This window comes from Fistularia commersonii, chromosome 12 (assembly GCF_037954325.1).
Source record: "Fistularia commersonii isolate RoL2024-O1a breed Wild chromosome 12, RoL_Fcom_v1.0, whole genome shotgun sequence".
In the NCBI taxonomy this organism is placed as follows: domain Eukaryota; kingdom Metazoa; phylum Chordata; class Actinopteri; order Syngnathiformes; family Fistulariidae; genus Fistularia; species Fistularia commersonii.
In genome coordinates this window covers 17,653,652-17,670,675 of record NC_141295.1, presented here as the reverse complement: position 1 = coordinate 17,670,675, position 17,024 = coordinate 17,653,652, and the positions used below count along the sequence as shown (strand labels likewise).

General features: G+C 47.5%; 1 protein-coding gene across 5 annotated transcripts in view; it reads right to left on the bottom strand.

Moving 5' to 3' along the window:
- fat1a (FAT atypical cadherin 1a) overlaps positions 1-17,024 on the bottom strand; it is a 95,197-nt gene that overhangs the window by 34,118 nt on the left and 44,055 nt on the right. For all 5 annotated transcript variants that reach the window (XR_015106980.1, XM_086157460.1, XM_086157462.1 and 2 more), the window contains 3 exons: positions 5,467-5,742; positions 5,034-5,244; positions 483-4,556 (listed from right to left, as the gene is read on the bottom strand). Coding sequence is in view for 4 of the 5 variants with exons in the window: in XM_086157460.1 (XP_086013586.1) it covers positions 483-4,556; positions 5,034-5,244; positions 5,467-5,742 (4,561 nt within the window). In the remaining variant the exon portion in view is untranslated. The remainder of the gene's footprint in view (positions 1-482; positions 4,557-5,033; positions 5,245-5,466; positions 5,743-17,024) is intronic.

The window sequence follows — 17,024 nt, the reverse complement described above, 5'->3', positions numbered from 1 at the left end:
ATTTAACAGATACATGTATTAGGAGCTTTTCCGCTTTTGGTAGTTGACTTTGCTCAATATCCGGAATTACTATAATCATCAGCTAAGCATTAATCTCCATGTCAAGAGGAATAATCTCTATTTACACAACTCAAAAAAAGAGAAATGCCCATTAACTAATAGCAAGGGATGCGCATTTCATTTCACCCGGTCCGGGAGAATTCTCACTCGTTAATTAACGTATATTCGCATTTCCCCGGTTTCTATTTCGGCGCATTATTCGGGAACATTGACAATCCTTCGCGATGAGCTTCAGTAGATTAGGACGACAACTCGGAGGACTCATATTTAATAGGACTCTCGTATCTTTGAGGGGAAATACGAGCTCGGCGAGCGCGATAAACAAGATACTCCAGGAACGCGCCGGTATTGAAAAACGATTACGCTGTAATTCACACCGAATTTCGTCAAAAACGGCACCTTTGACGAGGACGAACACAAACCTGTGATGAAGTAGTTCACTTGTTTGTTGATGTCGTCGGAGTCGTCATCGATGGTGCTGAGGATGGCGATCACCCCGCTGGGAGGAGGGTCGTCTTCGCTGACGGTGCCCTTGTAGATTTCGGCGGTGAAGCGCGGCGGGTTGTCGTTGACGTCGGCGACCGTCACCTCCACTCTGGTGTCGGTGACGTGCTGCACTTTATCTCCTTGGTCCGTGGCGAGAACCGCCACCGTGTATTTGTCGATCTTCTCGCGGTCCAACTCCTTCAAGGTGGTCAACCATCCGGTTTCACCGTGGACGGCGAAGGTCTCGGAGACGTCCGGGGAATTCCGCTTGGGGTCGAGGCTGTAAACGACGTGGCCGTCGGTTCCCGAGTCTTGGTCGTTGGCTTTGACTTGAATCACCCGGGCTCCGCTCGGAAGGTTCTCCACGACTACCGCCTCGTACGGGTCCGACTCGAAGACGGGGCTGTTGTCGTTCACGTCCTTCACCTGGACATTTACGTTGACGGATGCAAATATCTCGTAGTTCTCGCGCGTGGTCTGGGCGAGCAAAGTGAGCTGGTACCATTTGGTGGTCTCGTGGTCGAGGTTTTTCTGCAGCTTCAAGGCGCCGGTGTCTCTGTCGACAACGAACACTTCATTTTCGTTGCTTTCGGGAGTGTTGCCCTTCACGAGTCTGTAGGAGACGGCCTGCTCGCTCTCCGCCTGAATCGAATCGATTTCCGTGCCGATGGGAAGGTCTTCGGCGATCGTGTAGCGGTAATGCGGTTCAGTAAACTTGGGAATCGGAGTTTCGGGTGTGACGATCCTGATGTAAACTTGAACGACAGAGTGTTTGGGTGGATTGCCGGTGTCTTTTGCCCGGACGAAGAACGCGTACAGTTCGTTTTCGAGACCGATGAGGCTCTCTTTGGTCACGATGACCCCGGAGGTTCGGTGGATCTCGAAGTTCTCCGCTACATTTTCGACATCCGCTTCGATTGAATACTCGATGTCGGCGTTGCTTCCCTCGTCCGTGTCCGAAGCGGCGATTTTGACCACCGAGGTTCCCTTCGGGGCATCTGACGCGATCGTGACCTTGTACTCGGCGGCCCTGAACTGCGGGGCGTTGTCGTTGACGTCCGTCAGAATGACGTTGACCGTACAAAACCCGACTTTCCCGCCTCCGTCTTGGGCCACGATAGAAATAGGAATGATCTTTTCCGCGGTGTTCTCGTGATCGAGGCTCTCCAGAGTGAAAATCTCCCCGTTTTCGTCGATGGAAAACTTGTCCTTTGCAAAATCGCTGACAATCCGGTACTCGATCCGCCCGTAGACGCCTTCGTCCTCGTCCGTCGCTTTCGCCTCCGCCAACGAGGTACCGACAGGTGAGTTTTCGACAAGCTCGACCACGTATTCCATCTGAGGGAAGGCGGGGCTGTGGAAGTTGGCGCCGATCACCAGTACCTCGACGAGGGCGGAGCTTCGGAAAACGCCGTCCGACACGGAGACGTTGAGGTCATACTGACTCCGCATTTGTGGCCTCCGATGGTTGGAAATGACGACGGCGCCTGTGTTTTTGTCGATGGCGAAATTCTGATCCTCGTTTCCGGACAGAATGGAGAACTCCAGCCTGCTGGAGTCGGAGCTGTCGGCGTCGGACGCCTGAAGTTGGGTGATGAAGTGTCCGCGTGAGGCTAATTCACTGATGGTACTTTTGTAACTTTGCTCTGAAAACACCGGGGAATTATCGTTCAGGTCGGTCACGTCTATCGTCACGATGACGTCGCTCGAGAGGGCCGGAACGCCGCTGTCGACGACACGGACCCTCAATTCGTGCCGCTGGATCTCCTCGTGGTCGAGCGCTTGAGCCGTAGAGATCGTTCCCGTGTCGCGATCGACGGCGAAATAATCGGAACTTTTCCCCTTCTCTTCGATCAGCTGGAAGAATAATTCCTGGTTGTGACCGGTATCGAAATCTTTGGCGGCAACTCGCAAAACCGGCGTCCCGATGACGGCGGCTTCGGAAATATTAGCGCGGTAAGCTTCCGACAGGAACACGGGGGCGTTATCGTTCACGTCTTCCAGTATAATGTCCACAAACACTTCGGAGTGCGCTCCGGTCAGAGAGTCTGTGGCTCTGACATTTAATTTATAAGCGGGATGCGTCTCAAAGTCTAAAGGTTGAATTACATGGAGGACGCCTGTGTTGAAATCGATAGAGAACTGTTTGAAAGGGTCTCCCTCAGAAATGGTGTAAACGATACGAGGGCCTTCGGAGTCGCTGGCCTGGACATGTAGCACCGGCGTGTGAAGCGGGATATTTTCAGGGATTTCGATACTGTAGAAGGGTTTCTCGAACACCGGCATCGCCTTGTTTACCACGGTTACGGGCACTTCGACTTCTGCGGAGAGCGCCGGCTCGCCGTTGTCCGTTGCGATTACGACCAGCACAAAGTCGGTGTTGAGAGACTCTTCCTCGAACTTCTTTCTGAGCCTGATGTCCCCGGATGGGCCGATTTCAAAGTGCTCCTGGTGTTCCTTTAGATGATAGTGGACTTCCCCATTTGGACCCAGGTCTTTGTCCAAAGCCGTGACCTGCCGGACGACTTGGCCTTCCGCCGCGTCCATCTGGACCAGGGCGTGGTAAGGGAGGTTGACGAACATGGGTTTGTTGTCGTTGGCGTCCTCCACGGTCACGCTCAGAAGAACGTGCGCGCCGTCTTCAGCTTTGTCCTCCCGGGTGACCTCGACGACAAAATCGAACCGGTCCCGTTCCTCGCGGTCGAAAGGGAGTCCCGTGGTCGAAACCACCCCGGACGTGCGGCTGATTTCAAACCGCCTGTCGGGGTTCAAAATTCTGTAAAACAGAGGCTCGTTGACCTGGTTTCCGACGGCGGCGATGACGGCCAGGGTTTTCTTCTCTGACGAGTTCTCTCGGACGGAGGCTTCGTAGGACTCCCTCGTGAACTTCAGCTTGCTCTCCTTGTTTTCCCTCACGACGATCTTCACCGCGGCGACGGAAGCGAACCTGCCGTCCGAAACCCTCGCTTTCAGTTCGTATCTGCTCCTCAGTTGGGTGACGTTGTGAATCGAGATGATTCCTGTGACCGGATCGATTTTAAATTTATCGCCGATGTTGCCGTCGTAGATCGAGAAGAGAAGTTTGGAGTTGGGCCCCGAGTCCAGGTCCGTCGCGTTGACTTGGATAACTTCCACTCCCCTGTATGTCGGCACGACAACGGTGGCTTCGTACAGGTCTTGGCTGAACGCCGGCGAACAGTCGTTCACATCGATGACCTCGACGGTCACGTTGCTGGCCTCCTCGGCGAAAAGGCGAGGCATTCCTAGGTCGTGGACTTGCACCGTGAAGCGGAAAACGTTTCTGCGTTCGTAATCCAAAGGCGCGGTGATTCTGATGGCCCCGGTGCTCGAATCGATGGCGAAATAGTTCAGAGCGAACGGCTCGACGATCTGATAGACCAGCATGGCGTTGCGGTCGCAATCGGCGTCGGCGGCCCGGATGACAAAAGGGGCATTTTCCCGAGTCAGGACGACGCTGTTGACGGGGGCAGACTCACTGATCACTCCTTGGAATTCCCGCTGGAGAAAAACCGGGGCGTTGTCGTTTTCGTCCTTTAGATGAATCAGTAGCGTAGCGTTGCTAGCCAGTCCGGCCATGTTGGTGCCTTGGACCACGAGCTTGTACTGAGGGGTGGTCTCGTAATCTAAAGCTCGCTGGGTCACCACCACGCCGGAGTTGGGGTTGATGTCGAAGGCGTTGTTGACGTTGCCGCCTTTTATCTGGTAGAAAACGGACGACTGGCTGACGGCCGTGAGCAGGTTCACGAAGCTTCCCGGATGGGCCGCTTCGCTGATCTCCGCGGAGAATTCATTTTCGGTGAACCTGGGTATCGCGTTATCGGACACCGTCACCGCGATGTGCGCGGCGGTGGTGGTCGACAGCGGAGACAGCCCTCTGTCGGACGCCTTGACGGTCAGCTCGAAGGATGTCTTGCTGCTGCGATTGAGCTCTTTGGCCACCGAGATCGTCCCGAGAACGGGGTCGATGGCGAACGAGTTAGCCACGTTTCCTGCGAAGAGATAAAACACAGAAATTAACGCGTTTCTGCTTGCGATCTGTCTGCTAATTGCTCAACGTGATATTGGTCTAGAGAAGTCGTTCGAGGCCGTCGATCGGACCGCCGACGTGGCGAACGGCGATAAAATTATAGAGTGACTAACAATATTTCAAATGGCGGATCTTCAAACTGAAGTTACCCGCGACCGATCGACAAAATAAAGCTTGTTCCAAGGGAACGTGTTGTTGCGGTGAATTCGGCCATTTCTGACGTGACCTCGGAGACAAAGTCCTCGACATTCCTCAGCTTCTTGTCAAGTATTCCATTCATGCCGGAGCCTCAGTGGGCTGTAGAATTTCTACATGACTCATACATTTTAACAAGCTTACTTCATTAGGAACGGTTTACAATGAAAGCTTTGTCCGGTTGAAAGAAAAATCCACAGAACTGGTGGCTCTATGAAGCGGCAGAGCGACTCTGCTTCTTCACCTGATTCAATGCTGTAGATGATCTCCGCATTCTGGCCCTTGTCTTTATCGAGAGCCGTAACCTGGAGGACGGCCGATCCGACGGCGGCGGATTCGAAGACGCGCCCGGAATAAGGCGTGCCGATGAACCAGGGCGCGTTGTCGTTGGTGTCTTCCACGTTGACGATAACGCGGACGAGGTTTCTCTTCACCGGTATGTCCTGGTCTCGTACCTGGAGGGGGGGGACAACAAATTAAACCCCTGGAGAAAAATTCCGGTTGCGAAAGTTCTCGCGAGACAAGAAAAAAAAAATGAAATAAACACGATTTCTTTTTTTAAATGTCATGAACGATTGATTTTCCAGCGAGGTGAGAGAGCGCCGAATGAGTTCGGGAGCACCAAACGCCGCTTCTTTGATTCTACGGCGAAACCGGGGCCGTCAATTTTCCCGTACCATGACGGTGAGGATGTGGCTGTGCATCGTCTCATGGTCCAGTGGCTCGGCGGTATACAAGGCGCCCGTTCCGGGGTCCAATTTGAACTTCCTCAGGCTGAAGGGATCGGTGCTGCTCAGAAGCGTAAAGGTCAGCTTGTTCTTCTCGTCTTCGTCCACGGCGCTGATCTGTAGAACCTCGGTGCCGGCCGGCGTGTCTTCGGGGATGTTCACTTCGTACTTGGGCTGAGAGAACTGCGGCCGGTGGTTGTTGGTGTCGATGACCCGGATCAGCACCTGCAGGGATCGGAAGAGGAAACATAAGCATACCTGCAAAATCACAATAACAGATTATCCTCTGGAAATGATCTCACGAGGTAAAGCTGTTCTAAAGGTTGGCACGGTTTCTCACGACGGAGCAAAGCGGAATATTGTGAGGATTTCGATACCGTGGAAGGGATTCGCTTTCCGCCACTGTTATCGGCACTTCTACATCTGCGGACATTCCTCGCTACCCGTCGTCCGTTGCAATTCCGACGAGCACAAAACTACTCAAACTTCTTTCTGAGCGTGATGTCCCCGGATGGACTGATTTCAAAGTGCTCCCGATGTTCCTTTAGATCCGGGGTGGCCAATTAATTATTACAAGGGGCCATGTGAGAAACCTGAAAAGCAACAGAATGCATGTTTTGTGGTTGCCTGCGGAGGTTCTCAGTCATCCAGTTCGTGGTGAATTCTGAATGCCGAAAAGTTGCTCCTTTGCCCCCGATGAGCGACACCCCCGTTAGAATAACAGGCCCCTTTAAACCTACTTTCTGCCGATCAACTCTTGCATGTAGGGAACAAGCTACCGTAACCTAGACCCGCCCAAAACCCTGGCAGTTATATTTGGAAACTCCCCACAGGTCATTAGAACTGAAGAAGCCTCTCAGATGAGGGCTGAAAGGTATTCAAGTGAAGACATTCAAGTCCAGCGGCCACGACAAGAAGATTTTGTTGGGTGATACATGTTCTGATGGACCCCATGCAGGGCGCACAGGGATGCCCAAGGGCTGACTTACACTTAGGACACCTGTAGGACCTTCGGAGTCACTGGCCTGGACATGTAGCAGAAGGACCTGGCCTTCCTGTGTCCATCTGGACCAGGTTAGGTGAGGGAGAGTCACAAACACGGGTTTGTTGTTCCTCCACGGTCCAGATCATGAGCTTCAGCTTCGTCTTCCAGGATGACCTCGATTAAAAAATGGAATCGGTCCCGTTCCTCGCGATTGGAAGCGAGTCCCGTGGTCGAAACTACCCAGGGAGTGCGGCTGATTTCAAACCAACTATCAGGATTGAAAATCCTGTTAAACAGAGGTTGAGCTGAGGTGAGGTCAGTATTACTTATGCAGTCGCCCTGCATTTATGTTCGCCGCAGATCATTGAGGCACCCTTCGGGTTAACAGGAACCCGCAGAGGTCCGCTGCATCATTCAGTGGACAGTTGAGTGAGGAACTCGGGAGTCTCGCAAAATGGAAGGCGGCTGAAGATTCGATAAGGCGGTGATACGACACCGCTGGAGATATTTGGTTGCGGAGAAAAAAACAAACAAAAAAAAATCAATGCCGGGTTTAGAGGAAGGACAAAATTGAATTCCTTGTCGAATCAGACAGCAAGTGGTTAAACAGTGCATGAAATGAGGAATTTGGTCGTCGTCTGCTAACTGCGGCGCGGCTAGTGTTGACTATAATGAAGTATCTTTGCGGTACTTGAACGTGTGACACGGTTGGATCCACATGCCACCTAGTTCAGGCAGATAAAAGTGCTGCCGCTGCCATTTTTTTCTCGCCACTTCAAAGAATCTGACAGCCCCAAACTGTAAAATTCCACCGGGAGAATGTTTTATCAACACCAGCCACTCGTCTACTGGACTTCCGACAGAGGATTACGGAGAGCTGTTGGAATGCCATCTCTGCTTTCCAGACCAGCAAGGGGCTTCTGCCATTGCCAAACAAGGGGAACAAAGGGATCAGCCCAGATTAGACACCTGCATACCAGACACCAGGGGGTGATGTCCCATCGGGGAACTGTTTGAAGCCGGAACGGGTTCGAGACTAAACATTGACCGACCACTTGACAGCTTGACCGGAGTTTCCACAAATCTTGGGTCAACAAAAACAAGCCGCCGTTGCCTTTTTTTTTTTTTTGAATTTTTTTTTTCTCCCCGCCACCAACCTATGTAGGTTCACCGCTGCGAACATACAGAAGAGACAAATATAGACTCATCCCGACGGGAGTGTTGAGATTTACAATCTGCTGTGTGCTGTGTCGTTGGCAATGCTTTTTGAGGCTAACAGATGTCATCTAGCGGGGGGGGGGGGGAGCGCTGCCGTAACCTCCCCGTTCGTCATGAGCGACCGCCGTCGCGGCGCTAATCGGGAGGCGTCACGGAAAATTAAAAAAAATAAAAAGAAACGTCCTCGAACGACATTTATTCTTAAAATATGCAGGTTGTACACTTCGCAACCTGACAATCCGTCTCATTCCACGCATGTCTTCTCATGTCACGCCAGACATCAGATCCCTGATGTTTTACACACACACACACACACACACACACACACACTCACAAAAGCAGTTATCCAATGTGTCTCAATCTGCCCAATGTCAGATAACACATCGTGTGCGTGGCGAGGAAGGTGCGGCGAGCTGATAACGCTGTCAAGAAGAAGAAAGGGAGTAGAATCCGGTCAGTATCCAGAATGTTTCGTTTTATAGGTTTGAGGAAGCGAAAACGCTCCTCGGCAGCCCTCCATCCCAGTCGAATGCGCGAGTTCAACGGCGGTGAAGCTCCACAATACTTCAAACGGAGCTTTGCCCCCGAATATTACAAAGTAGACTGATCCAGGCCAACTGCGGCAGAAACGCTGCTGCGGAAGAAAACTCTGTCATCTTTGTATATGGTCTCCTCTGGGACTGCCAGGGAGGAATAAGATTGGGATTGAGATGCAGGCGTGACAGATGGAGTGACTAAAGGAGAGAAGAAATAAAAAAAAGAAGGGCTGCGAGGGTGAGATGAGAGACAAGAGAGCAAAACAACGACTTAAAGGGAAAAAAAAAAAGGAGCTGAGGGAAATCGTCAAATCTAGAAAAAACACAGGTGAAAAAGAAATAAACAAACGGTTCAGACTGAATTTAAAAAAAAAACGGGAAGGGAAGGGGCGAGTCTGGAACGGAGCTGATGGCGGGAAACGCAAAGCGCCCATGTAAGAGATGACACGGGAAAACGGGAGTGTTTCCGAGCGGCCGAGGGAGGATGTCGAGCGAGCCGGCCGAGGCCGAGACGACGAGGTGCCCGAGCAGGAACCGGTTCATTTAAAAAAAAAAAAGAAGCGCATATTCAAGATACATCGGGACTAAAAGCTGTTACAATGACCAAAAGACAGCAGGCAGAACTAGAGGTTGCAGAGATGAAGATGTTGAGGTTCTCTTTGGGAGTGACCAGGATGGAGAGGATCAGGAATGAGTCTATCAGAGGAACAGCACATGTTAGATGTTTTGGAGAGAAGGTCAGAGATGGTTGGGTCGGTACAGAGGAGGGATAGTGAATACATTGGTAGACGGATGCTGGAATTGGAGCTGCCAGGCAAGAGGTCTCGAGGAAGACCAAAGAGAAGATTTATGGACGGAGTGAGAGAAGATATGAAGGTAGTTGGTGTGAGAGAGGAGGATCCAGAGAATGGGGTTAGATGGAGAAGGTGGATTGGCTGTGGAGACCCCTAAGGGAAAAGCCCAAAGGAAAAGAAGAATTTATCACAGAGGTGCAGGACATGTATGACCGAGACAAAGTGATGACTGAGATGGTTTGGACACGAACACTCCTCTGTTCATGTCTAAAGGTAGAACGTTGCTGAAGGTTGCCAGGTAGGAGATCCAGAGGAAGACCAAAGAGAAGATTTATGGACGTAGTGGGAGAAGATACAAAGGTAGTTGGTGTGAGAGACGAGGATACAGAGAATAGGGTTAGATGGAGAAAGTTGACTCGCTGTGGCGACCCCTGACGGGAAAAGCCGAAAGAAGAAGAAGAAGAAGAAGATATTCAAGATACATCGGGAAGCTTGCTGGCTTAAGGGACGATAAACAACGGCGTCTTTTGTTTAACGAATACCTTTTGTGCCGTAACCAGAACGAGACACGCGGGAGCTTTTCTTTGAGCTTATTGTCTTTCCCTGCCATGCGTAGGAGAGGAAGCCCCCCCGCCAGGTGGCAGGTTCTGGGCAAAGGCAGGGCACTGGCTCCGAGCGCTCGTACATGCTCCCAAAACAGGATTAGCGCCGCCCTACAACAGACGCGGGTCCGGCCTCCTTGTCCGGGGTTTTTATTCTGATCCAAAAAAAAAAAAAAAAAAAAAAGCTCAGTCGTCATCCGTTTTTAAAATGTAGGGATTGAAATTGGAAAGGGAAAGAAATACCTCCAGTAAAAGCGAGACAGACAGAGGGAGACTCCGAGGAGAAGGGGGGGGGAAATAGGCCAACTCGTCTGGCGGCGAAGCTTCCGCATGACTTTGATTTGAGGAAGAGATAACTTTCACTTTGAGCTCTTCACGAGGTGCGCGGCGTATGTGATCCACTGGATCCAATTTGCGATTCGCGGCGTTTCTTTGAGAAGTAAATAAAATGAAATGCAACCCTCTCTCTCGGCTTAACGGTGGCGGCGGAGAGGGGAACGGGAAATGTGTCTAATAGCAAAGAAAATAAGGGTGAATGTCAAAAAGCCTGTAGCCTAGATAGGGGCGCAACTCAGTTCACAAAAACATCTCCGTGTGCGCATCATTGGTTTATTCGTGATCAATACTGCGCCTCTTGATCATTGGCCGGGAGGCGGGGTCACCCTCTGAACTGAAGAGGCCTCTTGGATGAAGGGGTGAAGAAACTAATTTGCCGCGACAAGAAGGATTCGATAAGAAGTGGCCGTGACCTGGATGGATGAGAACCTCTACAGAACCTTCACCCTCTCATTCACTGGTTAAATGGAAACGAATCACAATTCACCCTTTGATCTGTGGTGAGGGAAACAAGTTGAGGGAAATCTAGAAAGGTGGAGGTATGTTCCGGAAAGGAGAGGAATGAAGGTCGGTCGTAGCAAGACGGAGTAAATGTGTGTGAATGAGAGGAACCCGGGTGGAACGGTGAGGCTACAGGGAGTGGAGATCAAGAAGGTGGAGGAGTTCAAGTACTTGGGGTCAACAGTCCAGAGCAGCAGAGAGTCTGGAAAAGAGGTGAAGAAACGGGTTCAAGTAGGTTGGAATGGGTGGAGAAAAGTGTCAGGGTACGAAGAGATAGAAGACTGTCAGCCAGAATGAAAGGAAAGGTGGACAAGACAGTGGTGACACCAGCGATGCTGTATGGAGTAGAAGCAGTGACAATGACCAAAAGGAGGTCGCAGAGATGAAGATGCTGAGGTTCCTCTTTGGGAGTGACCAGGATGGAGAGGATCAGGAATGACTCCATCAGAGGAACGGCACATGTTAGATGTTTTGGAGAGAAGGTCAGAGATGGTTGGGTCACGTACAGAGGAGGGATAGTGAATATATTGATAGACGGATGCTGGAATTGGAGGTCTAGAGGAAGACCAAAGAGAAGATTTATGGACGTAGTGAGAGAGGATATGAAATTAGCTGGTGTGAGAGAGGAGGATGCAGAAAATAGGGTCAGATGGAGAAGGTAGATTTGCTGTGACGACCCCTGAAGGGAAAAGCCCAAAGGAAAAGAAGAATTTGTCACAGGGGTGCAAGACATGTATGACCGAGACAAAGGGATGACTGAGACATGAACACTCTTCTGTTCATGAAGGTTGCTGAAGGTGGAGCTGCCAGGCAGGAGGTCTCGAGGAAGATCCAAGAGAAGATTTATGGACCGGAGATTTAGTCACCCTCTCATTCACATGTCTGGACATTTTTTGGTCTCCTCTGAACCTCCTGCATGGAGGAACCTGGAGGCAACCCAAAGCAGACACGTGGAGAACATAGAGACTCCACACAGAAAGGTCTCCGGTCTGAATTGAACCAGGGATCTTCTCGCTGTGGGGCAGGAGCGCCACCGCGCATTTTTGATGGAATTCCGTCGAGCGCTTGTTTGTATTTCCCAGCGACCACTCAAAGCGTAGAAACGGATCTCAGAGAGCTGCTCAGTGGGGCTCGGAGCAAAACATTGTTAGAATTCCGGGTACGGCCTTCCACATTTCGCAGCCAGCAGAGCGAGTGCACTTCAAACTTCAGTCGACTGAGCCTCGTTTAACTCGAATGGGGATAAAATTTAATTTCATCTCGAGGCTCTCTGAGACTTCCAAACTGTTTTCAGAGTAAATGGATCAAATTAGGCACGTCAGTCCGCAGCAGTTGGGATTTAAAAAAAACGCCACTGCCATCTCGCAGCCGCGTTGCCAATGCGAGTCTATTTGAAGACGTGAGGACGATTGCGTGTTAAAAATCCATCTCACACGCGCACACACACACACACACACACACACACACTTTTCGTCATTGTATTCATGGATTTCACTCAGACCGATTGCCCCGGGCAAAAAAAAAAAAAAAAAAAAAAAAAATCGAGAAGCTAACCATGCAGTTGAGCTGGACAATTACCTGAGAATCTATCAAAGCATTCTGAACTTTTAAATGTATAATATAAATATAAATGCGTGTGTATATATATGTGTGTGTGTGTGTGTATGAGTGTGTGAATATATATATATATATATATATATATATATATATATATATATATATATATATATTAACTCACATATATACATACATACATACATGCATACATATATATATATATATATATATATACACACACAGGACTGTCTCAGAAAATTAGAATATTGTGATAAAGTGCTTTATCTTCTGTAATGCAATTAAAAAAAAAAAAAAAAATTATGATATTTTAATATTTTTTAGATAGGATTTTTGAGTTTTCTTAAGATGTAAGCCATAATCAGCAATATTAAAATAATAAAAGGCTTGTCATATTTCGGTTGATTTGTAACGAATCCAGAATGTATGACATTTTTGTTTTTGGAATTGCATTACAGAAGATAAAGAACTTTATCACAATATTCTGATTTTCTGAGACAGTCCTGTATACACACATATATACATTCAGACACACACATATGTGTACCAAGTACGCTACATATATTTAAAATCTTAACTTCTGCATAACAGCATGAACATGTATGGCACAATATAACTGTGTGCACGTTTGGGCGTTGCCTTACTCTGACAACGTCTTGCACTGAACACACTCACCTGACGGAGTCACCTAACACTTCGCCATCGGTCGAGACCTCGGATTGGCTGAACTGTACGTAAATCAAGCACTTCAATGGCGCAGTGAGGACGGAAGGCTAACGGCTATTTTTAATAAGATCTAGATGAATTCCGTGGCTCTCGGTTGAATACTTTTTGTTACGTTGTGCTGTTGCGCTCCACCGGTAGATGGTGTTGGACGCCCCCTGCTCTGGAGGTTCTCAGTCATCCAGGTCTCGGTGAATTCTTGTAGGAATCTTCTTGCCGTAGCGGTTACTTTGGTAAACTCTCAGATGGGGGGGGGGGGAATGTCTTCAAGAGAAATTAAAGGTCCAAAGATTCCGACAAGAATAAAGATATCCGTTCTTGCATCTCTATCTTGTCCGGCGAACCTTAGTCCACGTTCAGGCACCAGTAGGACCACCAAAATACCAAAGTAAGGATAATAGCGATAGAGCTAACAATGGGAGCTTTGCAGGATGGGTATGTGTTTGATTTTTCATCCGAGCTGCTGAGTTCAAGCTTGACATCTCCAAACACAACGGCAAGTGTTGGCCGGAGTGGAGGGTAACGCAAACCGCCGCGGGCCCGTGCAGCATCGTGCACTGCAGAGGGATGAACCACGCTTCATATGATGCCAAGACGGCATTGAAGTGCTTGATTGACATACAGTTCAGCCAATCCGAGATCTCGATTGGGGTACAGCGATGCCAAGACGAGAGATTCTGAGTTTCACCTGCCTGAACTGCAAAGTTTGGTGAAAGCGGGATGGCGGTATGGCTTCCCCCGACTCGGTCCTTCCACTCGGTAGAGTGGAAATCTTAATGTCGACCCTAAGCGAGACCTTTCGGAAAAATATATGCAACTAAAAGCGCGCTGGAACTTTTCTGTTCCAGTTCGACTCCGCGTACGACACAGGGATAATTGAGACACGGTACGGCGACTTTGCTTTGGAGTATCTTGACAAGCCAGAGCTGATCCCCACCTCGGTCTAAGCGCCTCGCCGCATTTCTGGAAGGAGTAGAATCCAGACTTCGGCGTCAGACGCGGAGGGACGAAAGGTCAAAAATCCCCGAAGACGTGACTCCAAAATCTTGTGGAAAGCCTTCCCGCATCAGTATGTGCTGTTTCAGTCACAAGGGCGGGAAGGAGGGGGGGGCGACTTCTATGGATTTGAGGAGATGTGGAGCGTCTGAGGGAGGACGTGACCTTCACGATGCATCGTGGAGATCAAACTTTTTATTTGGTTGGGGTTCCCCACCCACAGCAGCCTCAATCTCATGGTTTCCCCAGAAAAGATGTTATTTGGTATCACGGTGGAAGATATCATCATGTTTAAGATGGTGCACCAACTGAGGAGACGTGCTGTCACCTGTTTGGCGCTGAGTGTATCCACGGCAACCGGCCTACATCAGAAAGTCTGGTTTATGGAGCAAACAAAGTCTGAGGATTCGTTCCCTTGACGGAAAATAGCTGACCTACTGTGGCTGGCCGGGTACAAGAAACTCCCGTCCATCACGTGGGGACTCATCTATGCACATCCAAATGATGCTAACGAAAAAAAAGTGCATGGCTGGAGGCGGCGGGTTTCATGTGATGACCCCTCGATCGATGACTTTAGTATTCAAGGCGAGGAAACGGCCGAGCAGAAAATTCATTTAAAAAGCAGATCATCACGTCGGTCTATAGAGCCCCTGTCAATATATACTCTGCCATCTATACCGTCTATTTTGCAGCTGGTTTGCAGAGTGTTATTTGTATTTCTAGAAGAGATCATATTCAATGAACACACCTCGGGAATTCAGACCAGAAGTAATCAAGTGCAAATCAAATTTTATCAATATCACGCGTATATATATATATGTATATACTAGCAAGACGGTTTGGTTCCCTTGCCGCTCGGGTACAGTTTGCATGTTCGGACCCTAAATTGTCCAGAAGTGCGAACAAGAAGTTGAATGGTTGTTTGTCTCGACATGACAAGAACAAATGAGTGAACGGCTCAAGGTCTAAAACAATGTGTGAATGACAGAGTTTAGAAGTTTATTAGGACAGAGTACAATTACATTAAGCACAGAGGCAGAGATGTTTGTACCAGATTGTAGCTCATAGCTAATTTCCATCTGTAGTCCTGGGAAGACGATACAAATATAAAACTGTACAAAATAGACAACATAAAAAGATATGCAGATAATAAAATAAATAAAATAACTATACAATGTGGTTTTACGTCTTTATATGACAATTATATATATATATATATATATATATATAAAATATATATAAAATATAAAAAATATAAATATATAAATATATAATATATTTATATATTTATATATATAAATATTGTATATTTATATATTTTATTATTTTTTTTATTTTTTAGTATTTATATATATATATATATATATATATATATATATATCTTAATGTATATATATATATGTGTGTGTGTGTGTATATATATATATATATATATAAAGATATATATATATATAAATTATATATTTTAATTTTTTTTATATTTCTATATATATAAATATTATTTATTTCTATATATATAATCTTTATTTTTTTATATTCTATATATATTATATATATATAGAATATAAAATAAAATCTCAAAATATTGCAAGTCTCTTTATGAAAGAAAGGGTGAATGTTCGTTTGTCTATATAAGACAGTGGTTCTTAACCTTGTTGGAGGCACCGAACCCCACCAGTTTCATATGCTCATTCACCGCACCCTTCTTTAGTAAAAAATAAAATATGATTTTTTTTACTGGTGTATGAAATGAATTGTGCATTAATATCACCTTGCTCAAATAACAAAACCAACACAGTGCATGAACTCAAAACAACTTACCTCAGTGTGACTTCTGCTGTTGCCTTTGAGAATCTCAGAGCAGGACGCTTTCAATGACTGTGCCCACTAACTGCAGACTAGAGTGAGGGGTGGACCTCTGCGGCGGAGGCTCCACCGAACCCCTGAGACCGACTCACCGAACCCCAAGGGTTCGATCGAACCCAGGTTAAGAACCACTGATATAAGACAAGCGAACGACAGCATGAAGCTGCAAAGTCCTACTTTAATGCCATGATCATATCCCATATTTTATATTCCATATCATCCTGGTCTCAGACTAACCTAACAGCTCTAAAATCTCTGAGATCTTTACATAATCGAGCCCTGAAAGTTCTCGATAAAAAGCCAAGGCACTACCATCATTGCCATATTTTGGGAAAATATAAAATACTAAGTTTCGACAACTTGATCAGGCACTCTGATATCCGTCTGGTCCATAAAATCTTACATAACGCCGCCGCACTTCGTCTTAAGACCTACATCGAGCCTCGCTTCCAACTCACAAGCCGAGTGTTAAGATCGGTGTCTAGACTAGACTGCAATGTTTCTAAAATAAAGTCTGCCTTTTCTCAAAACGCCTTTTCCTATAAAGCCATCAAAGAATTAAATGGGCTTCCAGAAAATCTAAAGAACATGACTAATTTTTAAAAAATGGATTCTGGAGCACCAAACATGCTCATGCTAACAACACCAGACGGGTATTTCGCCATCGGCCCCCAGATGACCAAACTAATAATATCACATCAATATCACTTTCAACTTGGGTTTTATTGCCTGTTTATATATTATATGGTTATTTTATTGCCTATTTGTATATTTTATATATATTGTCTATTTGTACAGTTTTATATTTGTATCGTCTTCCCAGGACTACAGATGGAAATTAGCTATGAGCTTCGATCTGGTACAAACATCTCTGCCTCTGTGCTTAATGGAATTGTACACTGTCCTAATCAACTTTTTAAACAGACAAACAAACAAACATGTCTCCACGTGTCGTCGCATCCGAACGAATGAATGAAAAAAATCCTTTCAGGCCTTTAAAAAGTCCAACAGAACTTGCAAGCTTTGCTGTGGCGAGCGGAACGACCTGCATTTTCAGGAAGCGTGTTTTTCTTACGCCTGCGTTAAAAAAGTGAGGATATCGTTCACCGCAATGCGAGAGGGGAAGCCGGTTCAGCTGGTCACCCTGAATATCAGCCCACCTTGAATAGGTTAACCTTTAAATGTGATTAATTCGACTTAAAATGTCACCGCAAACCAGGAGGCTTTTAAGTGCGAGTCTGTTGCCGGGGCTTTTAAGAAAGTAAGGGAGAGAAAATCACGGCGTAGAAAATGGCTACTCCACGGCTACTCTTTTTTTTTTTTTTTTCTCTTTTTCCTCGAGCTCTGCACTAAATTAAAGGATGCGCCTCTTCCA